Here is a 27,074-nt window from a genome sequence, read left to right on the forward strand (position 1 = left end):
CCTGACTTTTACTATACAAAAACAGGAGAATCACCCATTTTCCCACACTCACAACTACGTACGGACCTGTCACATTAAAATTGCAGAGAAATCCACTGTCATTTAGGCCTCATTCACAACTGAGAGCACCAGAACCCGAGAGCACCAGAACACCGAGAGCACCAGAACACTGAGAGCACTAGAAGTGAGGCGTACGGAGATTACCCACGAAGCTGAGCAGCAGCTTCTTCATCAATAGCTTTCTGTCGGGCGAAGGCACGGGTGCCAGATCTTTTCCCAGCTTTGGGAGATGGCGGAGGTGGTGGCGTGGCAGGTCTCCAAGTTTTCTTGTGGCCTACTATGTGTTAGTGTCGTACGCAGCATAGGAATCAACAGAAAGGTACAAACTTACTCAAGGAACAAGCAGCTGACTTGTGCTTCATTGCACAGTTACCACAGGCTCCTTCCTGCAGCTCGCCATAGTGATGGCAGGCAGAGAAGAAGGGACGAGCCCGAGCACTGCCCCGATCGTGTACACACTGGTCACAGCCAGCATCCATGTCTCCTACAGCCTGGATGTACCAAGCCGTTGTCTGTTGTGGGTGGTCAGACTCCACCACACCAGCAACACCGTACGGACGGGCCAATTCCACGCCAACCACAATTGGGGGTAGGGATGGTATTTTGACCCTCTCATACTCCGGCAAGTCATCATGGAGGTCAGCCCTGATCTCAACCAGAGCCATGTCTTGAGGCTTGATTTCACCAATAAACAGTCATTGTGAGTCACGTACGGAGCTGTGCGAGAGTGGAAAGTTGGTGCTTGGTAGTGGCGGGGGTGGGGGTAGAAAAAGGTTGTTGGCCCAGAACTCCAAATTCAGACCCATACGGATTTGCCTGCGAGCCTTCCTACTTAGTATGCGGTACTGGGATACATGGGGGGGTGTGTTGTAATATGTCACATGATCTCAGCACCACTTCCCCGCAATTTCAGGCAGCAATAGATAGACAGAACAACACGCATATTACTCGACAGAGATCGTAGCATAGATCCTATAGATAGAGATTCGAGAGAACGCCCTTATGGCTTCTCTCATCAACAAGATCATCGATCATCAGAATATCAAGGATTACGATTACTCCCTACAGCTGTTACGACGGAACAAGAAGGCTGGCCAACTACAGGACAGGAAGGAGGGAGGTCGCATGAGACCGGCCCTGGTACCTGGAGGGGCAGCGGGGAATAGTAGTTCCGAAAGTATCACGTGACGGACTCGCAGGATGATGAGAAGAGTCCTAAGAGTCCAGGACTCCGAGGACTCGAGTGAGTTCCCAGGAGTCCACTAGGCACGTGATGGACTCGCAGGATGATGAGAAGAGTCCTAAGAGTCCAGGACTCCGAGGACTCGAGTGAGTTCCCAAGAGTCCACTAGGCACGACGCCACTATATAAGTAGATAGTATTTCCTTAGATAGGAGCCGTGCTCAACTCAATACAGTATTTGTTATATACTAGTAACGTGTTACTTGAAGCCTTTATGTCTGATCCCCTGCCTCCTCTGATAAGTAAACCTTTACGCAAGAGAACCTCTGTGTCTTCTATCGTTTAGAAGTCAGCGTTACAACAGCCCCATTGTAGTACTAAGCTTCCTACACCTCCACAGGTTATGAGCCCGGAGCAACTACCACATCAACTGTAAGATCGTTCTCCTCATCGTTCGTTCCAATCCTCGGAGATCTCAGAGTTGAGTCTCGCGAGCCCCATCAGTGCCTTCGACGCGTCGCTCTAGTCGAGCAGTTCGAAGAGTTCACTATTTTCAAGGTCCCTGATATCGAAGCTTCAAAGTTGAGCTCAATAGTCAGATTTCACCTATGTTGTCACGAAATCTATACTGTCATACTGACATTCGTTGCAGTTTGCTATCAAACTCAAGAGCAAACTTAGAAATCTCCTCCTCAAACCTACAAGTCACTATACATATTTTGGCTTATCACACCAACAACAAGAGCAATACTACTCAATGATTGCTACAACCCTCTATGATTCATTACACGTCATTGCTCCTTAGTTACTGGGCCAATATGACATAGCATATCTCTACAACCCTCTATGATTCATTACATGACATCACTCCTTAGTTACTGGGCTAATACTACACATGATATATCTCTATCAACTAGAGGCCTAGGAACATGAACGATAGCTCCAAAAGCTTCTACAACCCTCTATGATTCATTACACGTCATCGCTCCTTAGTTACCCACAAGATTGGTTAAGTTATGACATAATTTGTCTATAGGGGTACTCTGACCTTGGACCTCCTTTCACTTCCTATAGGCTAGGAACCTAGGAGATGGATCTATGGGATTCTCTTACATCGACTACAGTTACCAAGCCTGGTTAGTCATGGACAGTCTTGGAAAATGAGAGAACTACACTCCTTTAGCATAAATAGGATTGCCCTTTCCTTAAGAAAGGGAAAGCAGACAATACAGTAAATCGACTATCACATACTTCCACGTCTTTTCCAAGCTTCCAAGCATTGATCTTGTTACTCCTTGTTTCTGAAAAGTCAGTAAGGTGCTAACCTCTGACTTATCCCTGAGTTCTCAGACTCAACATTTGTTACAACTTGTCTAAACCACTCCACTACATCATACACCTGATTGCTGCATTGTGGAATAGTCTAAGCTACGACCCTTTGGCTCTGTTTCCTAAGACAGTGTGTTGTCTTAGTAAAATCATCCCTTCCTTGGGTGGCTAGATTCTCACATCTGGTGCACCCACCATTACACAATCAGGAATACAGTAATCTAAGGCGTTAGTTCCTAAGGTTGGTGTAATGGTGGGTGCACCATTACACCAACCTTAGGAACTAACTTAACCAATCTTGTGGGTAACTAAGGAGCGATGACGTGTAATGAATCATAGAGGGTTGTAGAAGCTTTTGGGGCTATCGTTCATGTTCCTAGGCCTCTAGTTGATAGAGATATATCATGTGTAGTATTAGCCCAGTAACTAAGGAGTGATGTCATGTAATGAATCATAGAGGGTTGTAGAGATATGCTATGTGGTCATATTGGCCCAGTAACTAAGGAGCAATGACGTGTAATGAATCATAGAGGGTTGTAGCAATCATTGAGTAGTATTGCTCTTGTTGTTGGTGTGATAAGCCAAAATATGTATAGTGACTTGTAGGTTTGAGGAGGAGATTTCTAAGTTTGCTCTTGAGTTTGATAGCAAACTGAGTGCAACGAATGTTAGTATGACAAAACTGTTGGCAGCAAACTCCGCCATGCACAAGTATGAAACCCAATTGTCTCGAAGATAGTTCACATGAGCTCGCAAGTAGCATTCAAGCTCTGCATTGAATCGCTCAGTCTGTCCATCTGTTTCTGGGTGGAAGGCAGTTGAAAGTTTGGCTGAAATTTTCCAAATTTTGCAGAGCAAACTCCAGACTTCTGCAATGAACTGAGGACCTCTGTCTGATATTATCGAGTTTGGTAGACCATGGTGCTTCCATACATGTCAAAGTAAGAGCTGTGCTGTAGCTTCTGCAGTAGTCCCTTCTTGCCCAGCGAAACATGGAATGAAATATCTTTCTTTCGTCAACCTGCATGCAACAACCAAGATAGCATTGTTCCCTTCACAGAGTGGTAATCCTGTCACGAAATCCATTGATATATCCATCCATGGTCGACTGTCAATAGGGATTGGTTGTAGAAGTCCATTGTAGGCATCTCGAGATGGTTTCGATCTTCGACAACTATGGCAGTTTTTGACATATTGAATTATTGTTTTGTCCATGTTTGGCCAGTAATAGTGCTGTTTCATGACTCACAGCATCTTTCCAGCTCCTGGATGTCCCATAGAAGGTTGTTCATGAACTTCTCTCAACAAGTCCGCCTGAATGGTTTCTGGCACCCAACCTGTAAGGATGCCTGTCCCTCAGTGACGGAAGGGATCTGAGTTGGACAGGTTACAGTCACATGATGAGAGTTAAGGCAGGTTAGCCGAGTCGGACCCGTTTCGGGTACTTAAGGGGATTGACCCAACGGGGTCCCTCTCCCTCAGTGATGGAAGGGATCTGAGTCGGACAGGTTACGGTCACGTGGTGAGAGTGAAGGCAGGTTAGCTGAGTCGAACCCGTTTCGGGTACTTAAGGGGATTGACCCAACGGGATTCCTCTCCTCATCTTTTTTGTATCCTTCGTAGTAGACCTATAGAATAGCATCCGTCTAGCCTCTGACTCGCACTTCCATATGCTATTACTGTGAGCTGGGGGCCCTGTGTCCTTACACAAACTCGATTTTGATATTCTAGCATGCAGTTTTTGAGTTCGCAATAAGCCAATGCAACCTCTTTGCTTGTTCGATCACCATTCTCAAGCTTCTGTAGTGTAGCCTTGCAGAATTTGTCTTCCAGTTGAGACTTTTGGATTCTCTCAAGAATTGTCATTTCTCTGATATGAGTTTCCACTGGAGCTAGCTGAGCTGTTTGGCCTTGTTCTTTGAGTTTCTGAATGTCTGGATGTACCCTCAAAGGTGGTAGCAACACCTGAAGCTGTTGCTTTTGTCGATCATCCTCATCATTGCCTTCTGGTCTGTCACCAGGCTGTAACGCTGACTTCTAAACGATAGAAGACACAGAGGTTCTCTTGCGTAAAGGTTTACTTATCAGAGGAGGCAGGGGATCAGACACAAAGGCTTCAAGTAACACGTTACTAGTATATAACAAATACTGTATTGAGTTGAGCACGAAGCTCCTATCTAAGGAAATACTATCTACTTATATAGTGGCGTCGTGCCTAGTGGACTCTTGGGAACTCACTCGAGTCCTCGGAGTCCTGGACTCTTAGGACTCTTCTCATCATCCTGCGAGTCCGTCACGTGCCTAATGGACTCCTGGGAACTCACTCGAGTCCTCGGAGTCCTGGACTCTTAGGACTCTTCTCATCATCCTGCGAGTCCGTCACGTGATACTTTCGGAACTACTATTCCCCGCTGCCCCTCCAGGTACCAGGGCCGGTCTCATGCGACCTCCCTCCTTCCTGTCCTGTAGTTGGCCAGCCTTCTTGTTCCGTCGTAACACAGGCCTTCGAGTCAAAGCATCTGCTTTTCCATTTTGCTTCCCAGGCCTATAGATGATCTGGAAGTTGTATCGAGAGAGGAATTCAGCCCATCGAGCTTGTCTTCTTGTCAGCTTCTTGGTGGACATGAAGTATTCCAAGCTTTTGTGATCAGACAAGACTTGGACTGGAAAATCTGTCCCTTCAAGTTCTGGTCTCCATGCTTCGAAACATCTGATGATTGCAAGCAATTCCTTGTCATATATCTCGTAATTGCATTCTGCAGGTGCTAGCTTTTTTGAGAAGTATGCCACTGGATGTAGAACCCCTTGATCATCTTTTTGTGACAAGACTCCTGATGAGATGAAGTCTGAGGAATCTGCTTCGACATAGGCTGTCTTGTTTCTATCGAAATGCCTCAAGACAGGAGCTTCTGTGACTGTTTGTTTCAACAGCTCAAATGCAGTTTGGCATGCATGAGTCCATTCGAATATCTGATCCTTTCTGGTAAGGTTCACCAATGGCCTCATGATGCTGGAGTAATTTCGGATGAACCTTCGATAGAAATTGCAGAATCCAATGAAAGCTTGCATATCCCTGAGCGATTTTGGAGTTCGCCATTCCAATATAGTAGAAACCTTTGCAGGGTCCATGCGAATGCCATTGACTCCCACGATGAGTCCTAGGAATTTGGTTTCTTGGACGAAAAACTCACATTTTGAGATATCTGCTTGCAGTCCAGCTTCGCGAAGCTTCTGTAGGACTTTCCTTATGTGCTCTGTATGCTCCGCTCGAGTAGCACTGTAGATAAGAATGTCATCCATGTATGCGGTGACGAATTGGTTGAGGTAATCCATGAGGGTTTCATTCATGTACCTCTGGAATGTTGCTGGACCATTTGTGAGTCCGAAGGGCATGACCTTGTATTTGTAGGATCCAAATCGAGTTCTGAATGTAGTGAGGTCTTCATCTTCTTCTGTCTGCATTCGAATTCGATTGAAGGCATGTCGAATGTCCAGTTTGGTGAGATATTTTGCTCCTATGACTTGGGCCAGCGTTTCATCAATGAGTGGTATGGGATATCGATCCTTTTTCGTTATGGCATTTAGCTTCCTGTAGTCAACACAGAATCGAAGACCACCACCTGGCTTTCTCACAAACATAATGGGTGAAGAGTATGGGGCTTTGCTTGCTTCAATGAACCCTTTTGGCAAGTGCTCGAAGACATATTCTTCGACCAAATCAAGTTCTTCCTTTGACATATTCCAGAGTGGTGCATATCCCAGCTTTGCATCACCTTCGAGTTCAATATGATGGTCTGAAGGTCGATGGGGAGGTAGCTTGTCTGCTGCCATTTTTGAAAAAACATCCAAAAATTCATGAAATTCCTTCGGAAGGATCAGTCAAGAGTCAATTTCTTCAGTTTTGGTCTTGTTCTTGTGCTCGATTATGTCCTTTATTGATATAGCAAAGACTTGAGCTTCTCTTTGCTTCATGAGCATTCGAAATGGTGCTGCGCCAATCATTGCTATGGTGCAAGGTTTTGGTTTTTCCACTTTCGGAGCAGGTTCCGGAGGAGGCATTTCTTTGGCTTTCTTCTTTGGCCTTTGTCTTTCACTTTTAGATATAGGCTCTGTTTCGAGGGCTCGATCTTGTATAGAATGGTTGCAATAATCTCCAGTGAAGAGGACTTGATCATTGATCATATCGAGAACAACTCCATGTTATATTCCTGGTATCTTCCATCTCTCCTATCTTAGTTGGCCTGGAAATGAAAACACCGTCATGTGTAAGCGCATCTGCTGGACAAGCTTCATGTCCTTCTGTTGAATTGTGACTCTCTTTGCATGGATAGCAGCCAGCTGGGTCACTATAACAATTACTATAATGATTACTATAAACGTGTAACGTACATGTATAGCGAAAGCGCCAAACAAGCGAAAGCGCCAAAATTATCTACCCTCACGACAAACATTGCGATAAATCTACCACAACATTAGAAATCAATTGAAACTACTCGGAGTCCTCTTCCTCAGAGGTGTCTATTACAATCTGACACGTGCGCGCATTGTGCCCAGTCTCACCACACTTGCCACAGCGACGGGCACGGGTTTCTTCCCTTGGCTTCCGACCACGGCTTGCCCTTATTTCCTGCTCTACCTGCTGCACAACATCCCTCTCATCCTGTAGCTCTTGCGCCCCTTGTTGACTAAGTGATCCTCCTTGCTGTAGTCGTGTTTTCCTAGCTCTCCGGCGCTTGCTTAGTACTTCATTTGCCTGTCGTAGGTTTTGGTTCTCTGCCTTTAGCAGTGCTAATTGATGCATTATTTGCGATGCACCCTTTGTAAACTGGTCAACAGCTGCATAGATTGAGGTTGGAGAGCTATTTTGATGGCGTGAAATCCGAGTTTTAATAAATGTAGACTGTGACATAGCTTCAATTGGGTTGTTTGGTGTCTGAGAAACCCAAGGTTGAGCAGTACCTGGGCGGGAGCTTGGAGGCGTTGGTGTCCTTAACTTAAGATCAAGTGTAGATATCACTCTCTCAGGGTCAAATGGAAGAAGCCCTGCCCCTCGGAACCCGCCTCGAATGTTACTTTCCGTCATTGTAGTGTTAAATGCAGCGTGGAAGGCAGGAAAGAAGTCATCCTTTGTAATATGAGAAATATGAGCCTGCATCATATCTTCAATTTGCCGACCATAAGCCTGCTTTAACGGGCCGAAACAGCCAACATCAAGTGGCTGGAGTAGATGAGAAGAGTGAGCAGGCATACAAAGCGTAATAATGTTGTGTTCCTTGCAGTACTCCTCAAACTCATCTGAGTGGTGGCTCTCATGACCATCAAGGACTAACAAGCGATAACCACCAACACTCCGGGCCTTTGTATGCTTCTCAAAGTGCTGAATCCAATCCATGCCTCTCTCGTTTGTAGTCCAGCCATTTTCAGTAACAGAAATCACCCAATCGCTTGAAAATCCACTATTCTCATACCAAGATGTAAGGTGGTTTTTGCCTGCAACAATGATAAATGGTGGTACTGCCCAACCTTGAGAACTAACGCCTTGGATTACTGTAACCCATTCCCGATTACCAGGCTGTACCTTCTTTGCTTTTGCCCGCCCGTCTGAGCTTGTTACAACCATAGCAGTTGAGATAACGCCCATCATAAACCCAGTCTCATCAAAGTTGTAGATATCTGCTTCATCGATACCATATTTCGCAATTGTGTTACGCACAAGCTCAAACCAGCCATTAATAACTTCTGGATCTTCGCACTTAGCCCTCTGGTAGTCGTATTTGCGCTGAAAGCGTGTCTGGAGCTCTACACGCCGCTTAACAAAGTTTGAAGCCCAACGCGACCCAACGCGTGACACGTCGCGTGTTGCAAGTAGTCGACTTGCCATATCTTCAACAACAGACAGCCGAGGAGGAAACCCTTTGGCAGCTAGGTCGAGTATATACTGAACAAGGACGGACTCCTCTAGGTTAGTTAATTTCCGTGAGTTGGCTTGGATATCGCGTCGTGAAGGTACACCTTCTAGACGACGACCTAGCTTGCGGTGGTCCACAGAATAGATCCTAGCAGCAACTCGAAGGCGTAACTTTGGGTCGCTTTGCATAGCCTGGATAGCTAGCACTAATTGGCTTTCATCGTTTTTATGGGGCATGTTTTGTTGTTGAGGAATTTAACATTTAGTTGGGGGGTTTGGTCACCGCATCATTTTGGCGCTTTCGCTTGTTTGGCGCTTTCGCTTGTTTGGCGCTTTCGCTATACATGTACGTTAGACTCACTTACTTTCAAATTCCTTGACGAGTGTAGTTTCTGCAGCTTCCTGGAGAGCAGAAATTGCAGAAGACTGAAGCCGAAAGTCCTCGCGAGGGCGCAAGTCGCTGATGATCTCACGGATAAGTCGCGTCAATGGCGCATGGGGAAGGAGAGGTTCTGTCGATTTTTGGTACTGTTTGATTTGTCGGACAGCAACGGCTGTTTTTGATCAGAAAGGATTTATAGTAATAGTTATAGTAATCAACTTACTACCAGGCTTATAATGACAGCTTTTCTTTGTGGCCTTCTTCACAATCTTCTTTCCGCTGATCCCTGAGGTCTTTCTTGGAGCCTTTCAGCAGTCTTTTGGGCCGGCATCTTCTTGCTGAACTTTTGACCAGGCGCAAACGTTGGAATTGGACCTTTCCGAACCTTGTGTTGTGTCGCTGGAGGGGTCTGGAGTTGAAGGCATGCATTCTGGCGAGTTGGAGTGTTTGGCTCAAGTGCTTGTACTTGTGGTTGTCGTGACCGAAGTGAATAGTTGGTCAGTTGCATGAATTTGTGGGATTGTTTGAGTGGGGCTTTTTTTCCATCGGGCTCAGTTTCAGATTCGGAGCTTGTTACTGGATCAGGGGCATCGTAGGCAGCGTCCAGATCCATGACACTAAAAGAGGGTTACTATAAGTATTACTATAAGATTTGGGTGCTTTACTTACCAGTTTGCCAGCCAGTAGCAATTCACATAGCCATGTTGATCTGAAGGTCGGGGGGGTGTTGTGCAGGAAAAATAAAGGTAGGGTGAGGTTGTTGGGGTTGGGGTTGTGAGCTAGCTCGCTTAGTAAAATGTCTTCAGCTTCACTTTTTGTACGGTAGTAGGCGATAAAGGTGAATTCTCCCACAACAATAGTAAGGACAACAATAGTAAGCGACCTTATTGACGTGTTTTACCCCACAACAACTGTTACGATATCAAGTGCGCCTTGCAGCTCGAGTGGGGGTTCAGGGGTGTGGGGAGCTTTCCGGGGTTGGAGCGAAGTTTTCAGTTGTGGAGTGAATTCTCAGAACTAGTCTCGCTAAAGAGAATTCACTCCACAACAACATAGCTGTATATAGATCGAGCCACTGCTCGAGTGCTCCTCTTCTCTTTCCTTTCTTCTCTAGATTGAGTTTAATTCATAATACCCAACTGGCGCCCTATGCCTTGGTGAACCGTGACATAAAACTCAATCTCTCTTATACCTCTTTTCCTGCTCTTTGAGCTGAACCCTCTTCTGAAATCGAAATCGAAATCCACTCTTTGAAAACCCCAGAACCAGAAACCTTATCCTGAAGTCGATTCCAGGACGATCTCCAGGCAACCCCTCAAAGTTGGCTTTCGACAGTCAGCTCGACACACACACACCACCTTCGCAAGTCAGACCTTTTACAACGCTCCCTCAACAAGGATATAACTGTGAGGGAAGTGCGCTCCTCTCGAGTGGCTCCTACGGCCAACAACTGCACAATAGGGCCTTTGGCAATATGTGTCTGACTTGACGATATAAACCGAAATTGAAATAGCAACTCGCTATGGCTTATACAGCTGAAGAAAAAGCTGCAATGGCAGCTCGAAATGATCCAGAACAAGACCAGGAATCCCTGGCAGAAGGAGCATCAATTCCAAGCTCTGCAAACCAAACCAATGAACTTCATGATCCTAATTTCAAATCCAAAACCTTCCTTCACACTCTGGGCAAAACAGCTCAAGAGAGACATGAATCTATACTTGCAAATCGACATGAAAAGGCTGAATGGAATGTTGAAACCTTTGACGAATTCCAGAAACTATCTGTCGCCAACCAGAAAATGGCATGGACTTTGCACAAGAACATTCTTCGGGACTATTTGGCCCTAGCAGAGGACTCAAATTCGATACTGGCTAAAAAGGATGATGCCATTCTCCAGTTACAGGAACTGATCCAGAGCAACGAGCAACAAATCACAGAGCAACAAACAATTCAGAAATATCTTGAAAAGCAAACCCAACAAGCTCTGAAGAATAAACCAGGACACCACTCTCACAGTCGACTGTCAGCTCGGATTCCAGACCCTCCAATCCTCACAGATGGGATAGAGCCAGCATTTGAAGACTGGGTTGTGAAAATTCGCCTCAAGCTCGAAGCCAACATTGATCATTTTCCAACACAGATTTTACAAATGAGCTACATTCAGAGTCGACTGGGAGGACTGGCAGTTCGACATGTCAATCCAAGGCTTCGACCAAACTCTACAAACAAATTGCAGACAGCAGAAGAAATTCTCGAACTTTTGGAAAAAGTCTTCAGTGATCCCAATCGAAGGCACACAGCTCAAACTGAGTATCGAAAGCTGTATCAGAGAAACAACACCTTTGCAGTGTTCTGGGCTGAGTTCCAAAGGCTCACGACAGAGCTTGATTACTCTGAAGAAACTTTGCTGGATGACTTGCGCTTCAAAGTCAACCAACAGATGCAGAAAGCCTTAGTGGCTGAAGTTGGAGCTACTACACTTCACGAGTTTGCAAAGAAATGCATGCTCATCGACCAGAACATTCAGCGGATCAAGGAACAAGAAGACAAAAGGAAGCCAAAGTCATTTTCGAACAACATGGGCCAAACTCAAAATCAGGGCCAGGCACTTCAAACTTCAATCCCTCAACCTACAATGGATTCCAACATGCAAAACAAGACGCAGAAGCTGTATCGACCACCGCATCAAGATCCAGCAAAAGAAATGCTCATGAAACTTGGGAAATGCTTCATATGCCGACAAAATGGACATCGAGCTCGAGACTGTCCCCAGAAGCTCAAAGCTCAAGTGAATGAGGTATCTACAGCTGAGTCTATCATCGATTCGGAAAACGAATAGCCTCTAGACAAGTCATCACTAGAGGCAGTGCAGCCAGAATTGCAGCTTCTTCCTCGAGATCCAGTTTTGATCCGGACACCCCTTTCTTAGCTACTTGTAGAATAGGAAAATACAAAGCTATTGTCGATGCATTGATCGATACTGGTGCCACAGGTGGAAACTTCATTAATGCTGCTGATGCAGAAAGAATATGTGAAATCGAAGGGATAGCCCCAGTCGAACTTGTGAAGCCAAAACAAGTTGAAGGATTCAATGGAGAGGCTGCCCCTGCTATCACACATGCTATATATCCTCGACTACAAGTGGGAGAGCATGTGGAAAGCCTATGTCCATTATTCATCACTTCGCTGGGAAAACATTCCATCATTCTCGGGAAAGCTTGGATGAAAAGGGCAAATGAGTAGCAGGATACAGATAGTAGAAATCCAATGAAACGTTTCTACTATATTGGTCTATTGTAACTGTATAGTAATAACTATAGTAACGATTGTATTTGTGGCAACCCATCATGTGTGGAACCCATCACGTGTGACAATTCATCACACGTGATGGGTTGCCAAGGAACCGCTGGGTGCCCACGTCGGTCTGGGCGGTTTCTATCTTCAGACCGGCGGTTTGCAACCACCGGTTACCCATGACGCACACTATACGCGACGCTTCCGAGGAGGAAAAACGTGCTATGGAACTCGAGTGGTTAGGACCGCCCGACGAGCTTGTTCAACGTCTTGGTTCACAATTAGAAGAGTTCGTTTTAATAGTGTCAAACTCCCTTTACATGGTGTTGCAGGGGCTAGGGAATGAAAGTGTCTTCGGGTTATTATGATAACATGATGTGCTTCACGAGAGTTATTGGCAGCTGCGAGTATGTCATCAATGAATGGCCAGACTTTAAACATGGTGAGTGGTAACCTACCTGGACAAGTAGTTCTCTTGATCACTTGATAATAGGAATTTCGCTATTTTTTGTATTGGAAAACAGAGGCGGATTTTACACTTCACACTCCATAAAATGAATGAAGTATATCAATAGTAGGGCAGAAATGAAACCCCAGGGAGGATTCAAAGGATTTGAAATGACAAAGAGTCGCCGGTAGCAACTGATTATGAACCATGATGTTATCACAGCCTCGCATGCGAGGCTGACAATGGGAACTGCAGTTTAGGTCCGCCCAGTCGCCCGGAAAATTTTTGAAAAGTTGCTGGGCCATTTTCAACATCGAATCTGATCCCATCAACAGCATCGCCAGTTTGCAGTTCGCCATTTATCTCTCAATCTTCGGCTCACCGCTGAGCATATAGACAAATTCCACCAATATCCATCTCGGAGACGGAATACTGAGCCATGGCCGACCAAGATGCGCAGAATGGAGAGGAGGTGACGAGGTCCGGTGGACAGGTGCAAGTCCACTTTGTGACCGAGGAGAAGGAATTCGAGCTCGAGGAGTCCAAGAGAGTCCTCCTCGTCCCTACTGGTAAGAATTAACCCATTTCATGCTTCTCTATAGCCATGCTAACCCCTCCTCGCAGACATCCGTCGTTACAATCTCTCTCAAATCCTCAACTCCCCCGCCATGCTCGATCTCCCCACCCCCACCCCATTTGACATCCTCATCAACGGCACATTCCTCCGCACCACCCTCGCCGAGTACCTCGTCTCCGCCGGCCTCTCCGCCGAAACAACCCTAACGCTGCAATTCCTCCGCTCCAGCATCCCCCCCACCTTCACCGCGGCCTTCGAGCACGACGACTGGGTCGCAGCCGTGGACGTCCTCTCCGCCACCTCCCCCCACTCCTCCGCCTACGAAAAGGACCCCCGAATCCTCTCCGGCTCCTACGATGGCCTCCTCCGCATGTGGTCCCCCTCCGGAACCGTCATCGCCACCTCCCCTGGCGCCTCCAACGGCGGCCACACTTCCTGCATCAAAGCCGCCAAGTTCCTCTCCCCCACCACCCTCGCCTCCGCCGGCCTCGACCGCACAGTCCGCATCTGGTCGTACGCTGACGCCACCGGCCCAGACGCGCAGGGCAAGCTAACCCCCACCCTCGCGCTGTACGGACACACCCTTCCCATCGACTCCCTCGCCGCGCACACCCCTTCCAACCGCCTCCTCTCCGCCTCGGCAGACGGCTCCATTGGCCTCTGGACACCCAACAAATCCGCTCCCGCTGCCCCCGCCGCGCTCCTCCCTGGCTCCGCGCCTTCCGCCAAGAGGAGGAAAATGAACGCTGCTGTTGATGTTCTGGCGCGCGGCGCGACTAGCATGATGGCTGTGCACACGGCGCCTGCTACGGGAGTGGTGTTCCATCCTGATGATGCTACGGCTGCGTATTCCACTTCGTTGGATCATACTCTCAAGACGCTTGATCTCGCGACTGGGAACGTGGTTGATACGCGCGCGACTGGACATGCGCTGCTGTGCTTGACTACCCTTGCGCCTGGTGGAAGGGGACATGTTGTAGCGGTCGGTTCGGCGGCGAGGCACATTACGCTTATTGACCCGAGGGCTGGAGGCGTGGTGATGACGCTGCGTGGAAACAAGAATAAGATTGCAAGTCTGGCGCGGGATCCGTCGAGTGCGTTTGGCCTGGTTAGTGGTGCGCATGATGGAACAGTTAGGGTGTGGGATGTGAGGTCCTCGAGAGACGGGAATCTTGATGAGGGCGGACGGGTGGGCGAGGCGGTGTTTGTGGTTGGCCGTGATGGCGCGGGGAAGAGCAAGGTCGGTGGTGAGGGCGAGAAGGTGTTTGGTGTTGTGTGGGACCAGACTGTGGGTATTGTGAGTGCGGGTGAGGATAGAAGGGTGCAGATTAACGCACCGGCGAAGTTGGAGAAGTCGTAGGCGTTGAGACGGGGGGATGATACCCGGTAATTGGTGGATTGGATGTTGCATAGGTTGGAGTAAATGGTGTAATAAATCTACGGCTTTATTTATCTCGTATTTATTTTGAGCGGCGCCGCCGTCAGTCTATCCTAGCTATGTGACTTGGTCGTATTATCCAACCAGTGTCATGCTTCAAACCCATTCCTACCCAGAAACGCCATTGCATGCACCCAATCATGTATTTCGTCCCATTCATGCCAACTCAACCACGGTATTCACGTCGGCTAGGTGCTTTTCCTTTCCCCGCCAACTATTCTCCATAGTCCCCTCCATCTCCACCCGGATGTATCCCCTTCAACTCCCTCTAGTAACGCTTTCACCCTGTCCTCTCTCCCCTTGATCTCTAGCCCCCTTTCACTTCGAAGCCCCGCGCCGCTTCCCAGAACACCCCGGCCCTCCAATCGCAGCGCCTCAAGGATATACCCCCTTACCGTCCCGGTCTTCAACGGCGGATCCCGCAGCAACCCTGCAATGTCTTCAACCAACAGTTCTTCATGTGATGACCAGATATGGTAGGCACGTAAAGCTGCAGGTGCTGCAGTGGTAGAAGGATTCGCGGCGCGGTATGAGACGGCAAAGGCAGCAGCAGCGTCCACGCGAGGGTCTGCAGGTCGTTCGGCCTTCTTTGCAGGGCGCTTCGATGTTTTGGTAAGAGGTGGAGATGAATCATCATCAGTTTCTAGGGGAATAGAAAGGGACGGGTCTTGGGGGGCGGATGGCGACGTCTTGCGCGGCTCGAGGGCTGCAGTAGAATCATCGAGTGAATCGTCAGCGGTGACGAGTTCAATGCCAGATGCAAGGCGGATGGGGAGGCCGAGTTCGGCGTGGTAGGGGCGCGGTGGCGTGGGGCGCAGAGCTTTTCGTTTTGACTCGAGGACATCGTACAAGATGAACCCCGCATACGCATCACTAGCTGCATACAAGATCTGCTCCATGCTTAGGGCCTCACTCCAATCGCTGCCACGTACCTCTCCTTTGAATATGGGGAGGGCAAGATGCTCAGATGCTTGCGATGTGAGCGACACGAGCTTCTTGTTTATGAGAGTTGGATTGCGTGCAGCAGAGCCCTCAATCAGGCGGTGCAGATGGCTCAACTCGAAAATGCCGCGCGTATCAACCTTGAGGAACTTCCGCACGCGTGTGCAGTCTGCCTTGATAGCGACGCCGCATTTGGAAACATTGGGGTCCTCAAGGATAGCCTTGAGGGTGGGGGCAACCAGATCATCGATGCCGTCTTTGGGGAAGAGTGCGAGATGACTGAGGATGATCCGGTCTTCACAGGCGAGCTGTATAAGAGAAACATTCTTCTTTGGAGAGGAGAACCGAGTCGCGTCGATTTTCCATTCAATGTCGAAGCCGAGTATGGGCTTACCCAGGAAGTGCTTCTGAAGCACGGACTCGGTAGTGTGTCGGGACTTGCAATAATGGACCTTGACTTTCGTGTCGTCGGGGCCTGTGTATAGTCTGTGCGTCCAGAAGGAATCGGGGGTATCTGGGGTTGCGTCTTTGGCCTTCTGGAGGACTTCGGGTGGCATCACAAATGAGAGTGGTGTGTGGACTTCCGTTTCCTCCTTCCGTTTGGGGTTTCCAGTAACAGCCTCTTGCTGGGAGACTTCGATTTGGGAGGGATCCGTCTGTAAACCGCCCGTGTCGAGAATTGAAGGGGCCCAGCTACTGGAGCTGCTCGGGAGGGATTGTGTTCCTTGGTCAGATTCCTGGGTTGGGGTCAAATTTTCCTTGCTCGACAAGGTATAGGTATTCTCAATCGTAGCCGTCGAAGTTTCTAGTGTGGATAATGTGGTCGTACTGAGTGCCCTCGGGCTGCTCCCTCGCAACCCACTCTCGCCATTTCCAAACACGATTCCTTGGGCTGGACTCCATAATCTTCCCAAGTTATATGGTCGTGCTGGTGCAGCAGTGGCTCTGTTTAAATAAACTATTAGCTTCTCTCCTCACCATGTTACAAAAGGGCAGCACTCACGGTGGCCTTCCTCTCAGTGCAGCCAGAGAGCGCATCGCATCGTTCGCAAGGCTAGTGGTGCCCGTAAAGCTGCTCATCGAGGTCTGTGATTTTGCGAGGAGTCTGCTCGGTGGTGATACCCCATGATAGCAAAGGCGCATGTCGTGGAGTGTCGGATTGACAGGCGGGGGGTTGATGGAATCCCTACACTCATGGGTCACGTTGGTCCCCTCGCCACGTTCGGATTTCGCGTATCGGCGGCAAATGAGTGGCTATCACACGCGTAAAGTGTAGCTTGCACCATATCTCCCATCCAGCCTCAAGAAATGAAGCAGCCCGAGGGTTAGAGGAAGATATATACGCGATTTATAGTGTATATCAATAGTAGGGATTTAATAAAGGGCGGTTATGGGAATATGGTCTATATATAGATGAATTAAGCATGACGGTGATAACAGTATTCGATCAAATCGTCCCTAAAATACATTCCCGCACTTGTAAATCAAACGCACAGACCACGACTTATTTCAACGTTCCATGCACGTTCGACCATTGTTCTACTAGCGCCGAATTTGTCTTGGTGATGGAGTTGTTCCGTTCTTTGACAACACCAAAACATCACCATCCCATAAACACAATTCAACTGACAAGTCTCCCCCGACGACCCGAAACGACACCGCTAGGCCGACACCACAGCTAAGCGCCCTTAAATTCACTTCTTTATATTTTGTCCACAAACTGTAAGTTCTTTTCACTTCCTCGTCCACTCACTCTCTCTCTCTCACCACACTTCATTTTGGCACATATCACGTGCTGTTGGTTCTGTGCCCCTTTCACTTCACCAAGACTCCTATTGCAAATCAAATCATTCATTCAATTATTCCTCTTCATCATGAGCTATGATATGGGTCAAACCGATGCCCCTGCCTCTGCCTCTGCCCCTACGCTCAAGGAGCGCATCAAGGCGAGGATAATCTCCTGGCGCCATGACATCGACGCCCATCTTAGGGATTTCTTCCACGTGTCAGGAGGCCCATACTACTATCAAGTCGTGAAACAAGAGAGTCAGCTTCTTCTCCTCCCTTCCATCTACACCGACCTGCCCTTTCTCCCTTTCCCCTCGCCTTTCCTCGAATCTACGGTCGCATCCTGGTCATCACAATGCCCCAGCTAACACGCCACAGAGGTCAAACGCAACGGCAAGAAAAAGAAGCTCCGTAAGAAGAACCCCGGAAACAAGTTCATCCTCATCAACGGCGTGCCCTACCCAAAGCCCAGCGCCTACTACCCCGCTCCGCGCCTCCCCTCCATCTCAACAAGCTCAATAACCTCAATCACCTCTGTGCAAACCCAACTGACCCTCAAACAGGCTTGCACCACGAGTTCCGCAAGCAGAAAAAGGCTGAGGCTAAGCTTCGAGGTGAACGCTACGTACAGCCTAAGCATCCGTACCGTACCTACAGGGCTTTGAACTCGCACCCAGTTCTATCAGAGAAAGACAAGGAAGCCGCTGCTGATCAGCACGCCGTCAGCCACGATGACGTCGACACAATTACTCCCGCTTGGTATGTGCTTCCTCTTTTGCTTCCCGTTTGACCTTCATTATGCATCGCGGGATTGTGCAGCGCGCTGACGGAAATAGAACTCATCGATCGCTGTGTCGGAAGTAAGATCTGGGTTGTCATGAAGACCGACAAAGGTATTTGGATCTTAACTAACTCAGCAACGCCATATCCATATTAACCCCCTATAGAATTCACAGGCACCCTCACCGGTTTTGATGACTATGTAAACATGGTACTGGAGGATGTGACGGAATTGTATTTCACCCTCCCCACCAAGACTTAGACCAATACTGACCAGCCCCAGTGACTACACCGGCGCAACAACGAAGATGGAGAAGATTTTGCTGAACGGGAATAACATCTGCATGGCTCGTTTTCCCCCTCTCTTCCTTTTGCTCTGCCCCTTTTCAACTTTCCCCCTGTCTCTGCTCGTGAACCCCATCTAACAAATCACAGCTGATTCCAGGAGGAGAGGGACCATTGGCTTCTGCATCATAGATCACCCTGTGTGGGTGTCAGGCTGTATAGCAGATAGACAAATGGAGTGAAATTTTTCTGTAACTTTTGGTTACGTCCGTATGTGATGATTTTACCTATTGTGGTAATTGGGGCTATAATTACTGTGGCTGGCTGCCACAAATTGTGGTACTGTGTGTCGCCAGAGAGGTTGCAACCCATAGCTATCGCGGTGACAGTTTTTCCAGCACATCGAACAGCCAGCTTCATGATACATATTCTGTTTACCTCTGTAATCACGTGTTTCCCTCTGTATATTAATATGTTTGCCATCTATCGAATATAATGCTCCATACCTCAGGATCATCATTCACATAAGATGCATAGTAACAAAATTCATTCACATAAGATGCATAGTAACAAAATATTGCAGAAGACATGTAATTCGTTGGGGAAGGATATTGTTGGATTGATTTTCCTCCAACCGAAACGCATCAAAGTCCCCGATACCACGCCAAACCCAACCACCCACCCATAAAACTCCCAACACCCGCTATGCATAAACCCCCATACCCATCAGCAGCCCATCCTCCCTGGATCCCATGCCAGTGCCGCAAAGCAAACTGAATCTACTGCTGTCCCTGGTTGGTATCCGCAGCAGCGCCCGCCACCATCTTGCGCAACTCGAATTCCTTGGTGAACTCACGGCTCAGCTGGGCCAGCTCCGCCACGAGGGATTTGGCGATGCCGATGACGGCTTCTTTGGGTGTGAGGGTGCCGTCGGTTTGGACACGGAGCTCGATGGTGGCGAAGAGGGGGTGGGGGACTGGGAGGGGTTATTAGTTGTGTTCTGGATGCGTGTGGTAGCGCGGGGGGTAGTACCTCTGTAACCAGCGAAGGTGACGTGTGGGTCTTTGAGCAGGTGGGCGCGCAGAAGGTTGGCCAGGGTGTGGTCCTCCTTCAAGATGGTAAAGATAGATGAGTTCGGGGTGCCTGTTCCGTCGGATTAGCTCTCATTCCACGTGCATCGAGCAGAATCAAGGTGAACTTACGAGTATCAACAGCCTCAGTGATCTTCTTCTCTCCATCACCCAAGAGGAAGAGTTCGAATCTGTCAGTGATGTTAACTTCCGTTCCTCCACGTTGCACGTGCTCGAAGCGGTCCAGGAGGTGGCTGTCGGGGTTGAAGCTGGCCATCGTGTTGGGTGGGCGGTTGTAGGCCGATTTGAGGTTGGCAAGCTCGACCTCAAGGCGATTGGGGACGTTGACTAAGTGGGCGGTTTGGATCACAGGATCGTCGTAAGAGTAGGCCATAGTTGCGCTTCGTTGCCGATGCTGGCTTTTGACCGTTTTTTTAGGAGTACAGGCGTATAATTACAACGTGCAGACGGTTGTTTTTATGTTTGAAGACAGAGTTGCGACAGATGGTTTGTAGAGTTGGTTGGGACAGTGTGTTGAGTTTGTTGTGCACATAGGATGGCGTCTGGAGTATTGTGGTATCTCCTGGCTTATGCCTTTGCGCGACACCATCCACACCCCGCAATCCTCCCATCGGCAGCGCACATTATTCCGAAGCCATCGCTATGCATATTTTTATCTTTCAGACGGCCCATTATAGAGGAGTCTCTTTGTTGGTCGTGTGCCTTTTGCCTAGAACCATGCCGACGATCCGCAGGCCATGTCCCACTCTGCTTCCGGCGCCATAAATCGTCGAGGCAGCCGGAGAATACTCTCTACGTCTCTGCTTTTTCTCGACATGCTCTCCCATCTTATATCAAGCCCAGGCGCCATTCGAAGTTGTCGCGCCACGCCCATCTACGCCCTCAAGTTCCTCGCCACGATGTCGCTCCCCACGTTCCAGAATATCCACACGCTCCAGAGGACCGCAACCAAAGCAAGGAGCAACGGAAGGGATGCAACTAACCTATCCGGTGCGTTCATGGTTTATCGTCTAAGAATGGTCGTTCGTTCTCCAGCAGTTCTTCCAAAAGTGGCGGCGCACTTGCAAAGGCGGCAAGAAGGGATATGGCTCTTATGGCTATATTATATAAGGGGTATATAAAGAGATGATTAAGGCAAATGGAAATGGAAAGTCGTCCAGGTGAAGATAGATGCCAAGGGAGCTATCGCAGGTCGCATCGAAATAGACCTTCGACATGGAAATTTACCTTTCGACGGGCCTATGTCTGATGGCGCGGCTCTGCGGCAACGCTTGTCTATTTTTGGATCTTGGCGGTAGCACGTCTTGGCAAGGGCGTGACTCCTTCCGAGGTCCGATATTGTTGGAACAGGAAGTACCGTGGTACGGGATCACACACAAATCATGTGGTTTCTCCAGTGGTCGGGACTTCTCACGGGTGCAACGGGGCAGGAGTTCTCACACAGTATATAGCTTACTATAGCAAAATAAGATCGATTGATTAACTACACTATCTAATGGGCCTACGTGGCTATTTGTAGGCCTTTCGGAGGTTCTGCTTCGACCCCCCAAAAGCCCCCTATTCTGGTGGCTTCAGAGCTGAAACCCCAGTTGAGACTGTGGTGGTTTCCAGCACCGGTCGGAGATCCTGGGATGCCGTAGTGGATTATAGGGCCAAATACCACCGTATCCCAGCGCCCACGGCCTACTCTCCAACAGATATATGATGTCAAAGATAGTGTATATGTAAATCATCTCGGAATCTGCCCGAGGGGTGACTCTTACATATATATCGCATGGTAGGTCGTCGAGTTGTCGACTGTTTGTATGAAATCTATTATATATCCTCCCCATCATAATTATCTTCTCCTCAATCTAACTCCCAATTTCTCTTTTTGAACCTACCAGCCTAGTGTGAATGTGATAAGATATAGTACCCCGCCATCCACAAACCAACACACCAACTTCAAAAACGAAGCATCTCAGCTCCTCACAATGGCTTCCAACCCAGCCAGCTCCGCTGCCAAAAGCGCTCCCAAAACCCTAACCCAGCAATACCCCGGCACCACCTCCCCCCTCATCGTCTGCGCCCCCATGCGCCTCATCTCCTCCCCCGCCCTCGTTCACGCCGTCTCCCAGTCCGGCGGCCTTGGTTTCCTCGGCTTTGGCATCCCCGGAACAGACACCAGCATCCCAGGCCTGAAGACCCTCATCGACGAGGCAAACGCCCTCTTCACCCCTTCCTCCTCCTCCAGGCCCGCGCCATTCGGCATCGGCTTCCTCCTCATCACCGACCCCTCCCCAACTGAAACCGTCAACCTCCTCGCCAGCCTCCCTCCCGCCCAAGTCCCCGCAGCAGTCTGGCTCTTCCCAGCCGCATCCCCAGACACTATCGCGAAATGGACGACGGGTCTGCGTTCACTCCCCGCTCCACCCAAGATCTGGCTCCAAGTCGGGACGAAAGCACAAGCTCTCAGCTATGCTAAGCTATGCCAGCCGGATGTCCTCGTCCTCCAGGGCGCTGATGCAGGTGGGCACGGTCTTGCGGCGTCGGCTTCGATCGTAGCACTTGTCCCTGAGACGACGGATGCGCTCCGCGAGGCGGGATTGAATATCCCCGTCATAGCCGCGGGGGGCATAGCGGACGGTCGCGGGGTTGCGGCGGCAACTGTGCTCGGTGCGGATGGTGTGGCGATGGGGACGCGGTTCCTTGCTTGTCCTGAGGCGAAGATTGCGCGGGGGTATCAGGATGCGGTGCTAGTTGCGTCGGATGGGGGTGTTAATACGGTACGTACGCTAATTTATGACACGTTGAGGGGATCGAAGACGTGGCCGGAGGGGTATAATGGGAGGGGTATTGTGAATAAGAGTTATGTGGATAGTGAGACGCTGGGGGTGGAGGAGAATGTGAAGAAGTATTTGAAGGCGATGGAGGAGGGCGATAAGGCGTGGGGGGTTGAGGGGAGGGCGACGACGTATGCGGGGAGTGCGGTGGGGTTGGTGGGGGACGTTAAGGGGGCGGGTAAGATTGTGGAGGAAGTTCGAGGGGAGGCTATCAAGCTGTTGGGAGGGAAGAAGGCCTGATGATGGGCATGGTCCTGTTAGATTTTCGTTGTTATAGACACACGTACTGAATTATGATAATGATCACTGGAATAAGATCCTCGAATCCATCGAAAAGATGAGGGTTCCAGATATATGAACTCACCAGTTTCAAGAGATCCAGTGCAACAAGCATGGACGATGACTATGATAGCTCCGATATTGAATTTCGGGCTAGCGAGAACTCATTCGCATTTGCTGGACTCGACAGCATCGTGGCTCGCTCCTTCCCGTCACCGCTCCTTCCCATCATCGTTAGTTGCTGCGTCATTCGCTCCTTATCCACGCTCTCTACCCATTGTAAATCCGGCCGGGACGCCAACATAATGACGGATACTCCATATGAGGCTTTTAGGGACTCGTGGTGGTTGTTGTGGATGAGGCCTCAGTGGTTTTCATATTTATTGGCTGCCGTGAGGCCTTCAACTTCGAATGCAGCATCCGTTGTGTACACGTCGTGATGGTTTTTCGAATATATCCCTCTTGCCTTCCTTGATCTATGATCTCCAGCATTTTCTTGGCGACGCTGACTCCATCCATACCTCAACGCCTTTTGGATTACGGTGTAAGGGAAAGGAGAGGATAGCACGAATATGAGGAGATGCACGTCGTAGTTATAGAGTCAATGTCTACGCTAAAATCTCCGATATAAGCTATAAAACGCTTGCCAATGCTTATTGGAGGCAAGTAGGCAAGGCCCATATTCCACAGTCCGCCATTCCGTAGAATAGCAAATAAACAATATCCATACCCTTGCTATCGTGATCGTTATTCCTGTCCCACCTACTCCGCCAAAAAACCGCAAACGTACGTCCCTATTCCCCCAACGCCAGAAAAAATTAACACCCACCCCTAAGTACCACGGAACAAAAACTGCATATCCTCCGCCGTCAAGCTCTCCATAGCCGCCTCATCATTATTAATCGTGCTACGGATCATATTGCTCTTCTTCTCCTGCAACATCACCATCCGGCTCTCGACACTGTCCTCAATGCACAGACGCGTGATGTTGCAGGGGCGACATTGTCCAATGCGATGACAGCGGTCCGCAGACTGCCATTCCGCCGCCGGGTTCCACCACGGGTCAACAATGAAGACATGGCTTGCCTCTGTGAGGTTGAGCGCGACACCGCCGGCCTTCAGGGAAACGAGGAAGCACTCGATGGTTGGGTCTGTCATGAAAGCGTTGATACTGGCCTGGCGCTGCGCGGGTGTCATGCTGCCGTCCAACATGACCGTTGTGATTCCAGCGCGTCTGAGGCGCCACTCAACAAGTTGCAGCATCGTGGTGAAGCCGGAGAAGATGATGCTCTTCGTTGACGAGTTCTTGGAGCGAAGGAGGTGGAGATCGTACAGTAGTGCTTCGATCTTAGATGAACTCGTCCAGTTCTCCATCTTGATTCGGTTGATGATGCTTGTCTTTTTAACGGCGGACTCATCCTGCACCATCTCAGGTTGCTCGAGGTCAATGGCTAGGGGGAGATGGCAGCGTGGGCAGTCGGGGGTTGCTGTAGATTCTTCGGATGAGGCGATGTAATTCTTCACACATGTGCGGCAAAAGTCGTGTTTACACGCTGATCTGACCGCATCTTCGGCCGGTTCATCACAAATGCAGCAGCACAATATGTTCTGACCACCTGCCCCATCCTTCTTGAGAATCAGATCTGGATGATCTGCGACTTGGCGCATTTGCATGATCAAACCGAAAATGTTGGCGTAGTTGTTCAGCAGCACACCTTGAGAAACGTAAGTCTCGAACTTGCGAGTACCGCTGTTCATAATGCTGCTAGCGAAGTCATTTTCCTCGTCTCCGAAGAACTTGCGATCAACATAGATTTCTTTGGCTGGCAGCTCCATCGCAGCAGAATGGTCTGTCTTGACGCGACGGAGCATGAAGCGGTCGGTAAGGAGGCGGAGCTTTGCAAATGCCTCTTTGCCCGGACCATAGTTGCCGTACTTCTGGATTGGGTTGAGAAGCTCTTGGTTGAAGACCGAGACGTGCTGCATGCCATTGTGGGAGCATTTGGTGCAGCGGTTTCTTTCATCCATTGCCCATTCAAGTTGGCTGCAGGGGCACTGCTTGCAGAAATAACTTGCGAAAGGTCGGACATCAAGAAACCTAATCAACGAAAAGAATTCGCCGATACGGTTCTGAAGTGGTGTACCAGAGAGACACCACTTGTGGTCAGCTTTAAGTGCAAAGCAAGCTTTGGCACTTCCGGTAGTACGTTGCTAGAAACAAATAGTCAGCTCTGAGGGAGGGGGGATGGGGTTGGTTCCTACCTTGATGTTATGAGCCTCATCTAGGATGACCCTGTGAAACTGGATTTGGTGAACAGGACTCTTTTGGAATGCAACCTCATCTTTTCTCTTCCTGCCCTTCTCTTGGAAGCGGTACAGCGACTCCAAACTGTTGTATGACATCAAAATTACATCGTACTTTCGAAGCGTAGCAACTGTGATACCCTTCGCGGCGCTGTTTGTCCCGTGGTAGACGAATGTCTTGAGTGTGCCATCTGTATACTGCGCGATTTCTTGCTGCCACTGCATGAGAGCGACAGGCGGGATAAGGACAAGCGACGGGTTCTTAGCTGGATAGTCAGACATAATCAAGGAGACAGCCTGGATCGTCTTCCCCATGCCCATCTCGTCGCCTAACAATCCTCCGCCCCACTTGGTCTTCTCCATCATCTTCATCCAATTCAAACCTTCCAATTGGAACGGTTTCAACTCCCTCGATATATTTGCAGGCTGTTCTGCTTTGGTGGGTGGGATCTTTGGCAGATCTCTAAGCTCTTTCCACATCACTAAAAGCTCTGGGTGATGGTTTTCCAACCTTTGGCGGGCTGCCCTGGTCCTACTCTCTAACTTGTACGCTCTCCTTTCCGCCAGGGTCATCGTGGTAAAATTGGGCATCTCAGAGTCATTATCACTATCTCCCTCGGCGGCAGTATCGGGCTGTTCAATTGGGGCAGTATCGTCTGCGGGTTCCATAGCAGGAGTAGACGGCTGTTGGAAGGTACTTCGGCGTTGGGGCGGGTTATTGCCGTAGCGACGACGAGCTTGAGCAGGACGCCGAGATTGTTTGGTCTCTTCTTTGCCCGTGAAACCCGGGAAGTCGTTCTCATCCGCAGACAAGGAACCGTTAGTGAACTCGGATACTTCGTCGGAGTCGCGAACCATCGCACGTGCTTTGCCCTTTCTATCAGACAGCTTGGCCTTCTTTGAAGGTGGGTTATAAGCATCTTCGTCCTCCGAAAAATTGTCTGCAAAGTCCGTCATGGGCAAAACTGATCTCCGAGGTCGTCCACGTCGACTAGTTCCGAGAGAAGCTTGGGGCTCTGTGCTGACAAGCTCGCTTCGCTCATTTTCTTCGTTCTGCAATGCTCTCGCGAGCTGAGCATCCCTAGAGTTGTCTTCGAACTCATCATCATCATCATCCTCGCTGTCTAACACCGGCTGGGACCTCTTTCTGCTGCTACTTGGATTCAGGGCAAATTCGCTATTGCGGAGTGCTTTGCCCCGGTGAACCACGGTGGCTGTAGCCGAAGACACCTCGTGGGCAAGAGATGAGGCGATACGGCGCCTGGTACCACGACTACTTCTAATTAGAATTGAAGCGAGAGGGGTATGTCATTGATTCCAGAAATCGGGCCCGCAAGAAATCAGATATAGACGACTTACATTGAGGGTTCATCTTTCACCTGAGCTGGGGTAGTAACGGCACTTGTAGCGGGGGTAGAGTAACCACTGCTCTCATGTGTGGTAGATGCCGACGACGTGGAAGTCCGGTCGATTGATTCGGCGGCCTGTAGTGGATCGATGTCGTTCTCATCGCCAGCACCATCGTAGGTGGCCGCTATGGAACTTCTAGTCCAACGCCTTGTACTGAGAGCGACCATGTTTGTATTGAGGCCCAGCCTCTTCGTTCACGTTCATATAGCTGGAGAGGAATGATGTCAGCCCAGTCCAATAATGAGATGCTCCGAGTGGATAAGGAAATATAGATTGAATCTACTTACATCTTGTCTCTCAATGATCTAGGACCAAAATAACGACCGAGATGGGTGTCCCAAGATGACAATGGATTGGTGGGACAAAAGAACAGAGTTGTGGAAGTTGAGGCCGGTACTGGATGCGGCCAGGTGAAGCCAGGCTGAGGATCCGACTATAAGCAGCGCAGGCAGGTGCTGGTTTGCTTTTGGGGAATGGCTGAAGTCGGGGTGGATTCACTCTGGGACTGAAACGACTGGATTCGTAGTGGCCCAAAGACGGCCAAAGAGGTTGTCAGGCGGCGACGGGTAGAAGTAACGAATGCTGACTCGACAGCCAACAAAGGTGGGATTGAGCACGAATAGGTACTCAATGGCGCAAGCCTTGGTCGCACAGTATAAAGAATCTTGAGGTGAAATACAATATATGCATAGATATTTATTTGATGAAGAGGATAGAATGTAAACAGAAGAAGAAGAAAGAGAGAGATCACCGGT

At 49.3% G+C, this 27,074-nt stretch overlaps 7 protein-coding genes across 7 annotated transcripts; 3 read left to right on the forward strand and 4 right to left on the reverse strand.

Annotated features, from left to right (window-relative positions):
* Nucleotides 1-9,123: 9,123 nt before the first annotated feature.
* VC83_02909 (uncharacterized protein) lies at nucleotides 9,124-9,474 on the reverse strand (the record flags this gene model as incomplete). Its single annotated transcript, XM_024466561.1, has 1 exon — nucleotides 9,124-9,474. One exon carries the CDS (start codon nucleotides 9,472-9,474, stop codon nucleotides 9,124-9,126), a length of 351 nt encoding a protein of 116 aa, XP_024325450.1.
* A 3,321-nt stretch (nucleotides 9,475-12,795) lies between these two features.
* Nucleotides 12,796-14,623, forward strand: YTM1 (ribosome biogenesis protein ytm1). Its single transcript, XM_024466562.1, has one exon. The coding sequence runs from the start codon at nucleotides 13,272-13,274 to the stop codon at nucleotides 14,538-14,540; it is 1,269 nt and encodes a 422-aa protein (XP_024325235.1). The 5' UTR covers nucleotides 12,796-13,271; the 3' UTR covers nucleotides 14,541-14,623.
* VC83_02911 (uncharacterized protein) lies at nucleotides 14,616-16,998 on the reverse strand. Its single transcript, XM_024466563.1, has 2 exons — nucleotides 16,564-16,998; nucleotides 14,616-16,505 (listed from the first exon to the last, which is right to left on the reverse strand). The coding sequence occupies exons 1-2, from the start codon at nucleotides 16,701-16,703 to the stop codon at nucleotides 14,807-14,809; spliced, it is 1,839 nt and encodes a 612-aa protein (XP_024325234.1). The 5' UTR covers nucleotides 16,704-16,998; the 3' UTR covers nucleotides 14,616-14,806.
* A 436-nt stretch (nucleotides 16,999-17,434) lies between these two features.
* LSM5 (RNA-binding protein lsm5) lies at nucleotides 17,435-18,876 on the forward strand (the record flags this gene model as incomplete). Its single annotated transcript, XM_024466564.1, has 6 exons — nucleotides 17,435-17,606; nucleotides 17,727-17,884; nucleotides 17,926-18,107; nucleotides 18,168-18,241; nucleotides 18,296-18,362; nucleotides 18,412-18,876. 6 exons carry the CDS (start codon nucleotides 17,435-17,437, stop codon nucleotides 18,551-18,553), a joined length of 795 nt encoding a protein of 264 aa, XP_024325237.1. The 3' UTR covers nucleotides 18,554-18,876.
* A 99-nt stretch (nucleotides 18,877-18,975) lies between these two features.
* RPB11 (DNA-directed RNA polymerase II core subunit) lies at nucleotides 18,976-20,689 on the reverse strand. The gene is made up of 4 exons (XM_024466565.1): nucleotides 20,488-20,689; nucleotides 19,616-19,674; nucleotides 19,446-19,556; nucleotides 18,976-19,389 (listed from the first exon to the last, which is right to left on the reverse strand). The coding sequence occupies exons 1-4, from the start codon at nucleotides 20,502-20,504 to the stop codon at nucleotides 19,193-19,195; spliced, it is 384 nt and encodes a 127-aa protein (XP_024325236.1). The 5' UTR covers nucleotides 20,505-20,689; the 3' UTR covers nucleotides 18,976-19,192.
* Nucleotides 20,690-22,760, forward strand: VC83_02914 (uncharacterized protein). Its single transcript, XM_024466566.1, has one exon. It carries the CDS (start codon nucleotides 21,478-21,480, stop codon nucleotides 22,564-22,566), a length of 1,089 nt encoding a protein of 362 aa, XP_024325239.1. The 5' UTR covers nucleotides 20,690-21,477; the 3' UTR covers nucleotides 22,567-22,760.
* Nucleotides 22,761-23,060: 300 nt separating this feature from the next.
* RAD16 (DNA repair protein) lies at nucleotides 23,061-27,064 on the reverse strand. The gene is made up of 4 exons (XM_024466567.1): nucleotides 26,607-27,064; nucleotides 26,269-26,527; nucleotides 24,868-26,182; nucleotides 23,061-24,816 (listed from the first exon to the last, which is right to left on the reverse strand). Exons 2-4 carry the CDS (start codon nucleotides 26,484-26,486, stop codon nucleotides 23,437-23,439), a joined length of 2,913 nt encoding a protein of 970 aa, XP_024325238.1. The 5' UTR covers nucleotides 26,487-26,527; nucleotides 26,607-27,064; the 3' UTR covers nucleotides 23,061-23,436.
* Nucleotides 27,065-27,074: the final 10 nt, after the last annotated feature.

Source organism: Pseudogymnoascus destructans, assembly GCF_001641265.1.
Source record: "Pseudogymnoascus destructans isolate 20631-21 unplaced genomic scaffold scaffold_7, whole genome shotgun sequence".
Taxonomy (NCBI): domain Eukaryota; kingdom Fungi; phylum Ascomycota; class Leotiomycetes; order Thelebolales; family Thelebolaceae; genus Pseudogymnoascus; species Pseudogymnoascus destructans.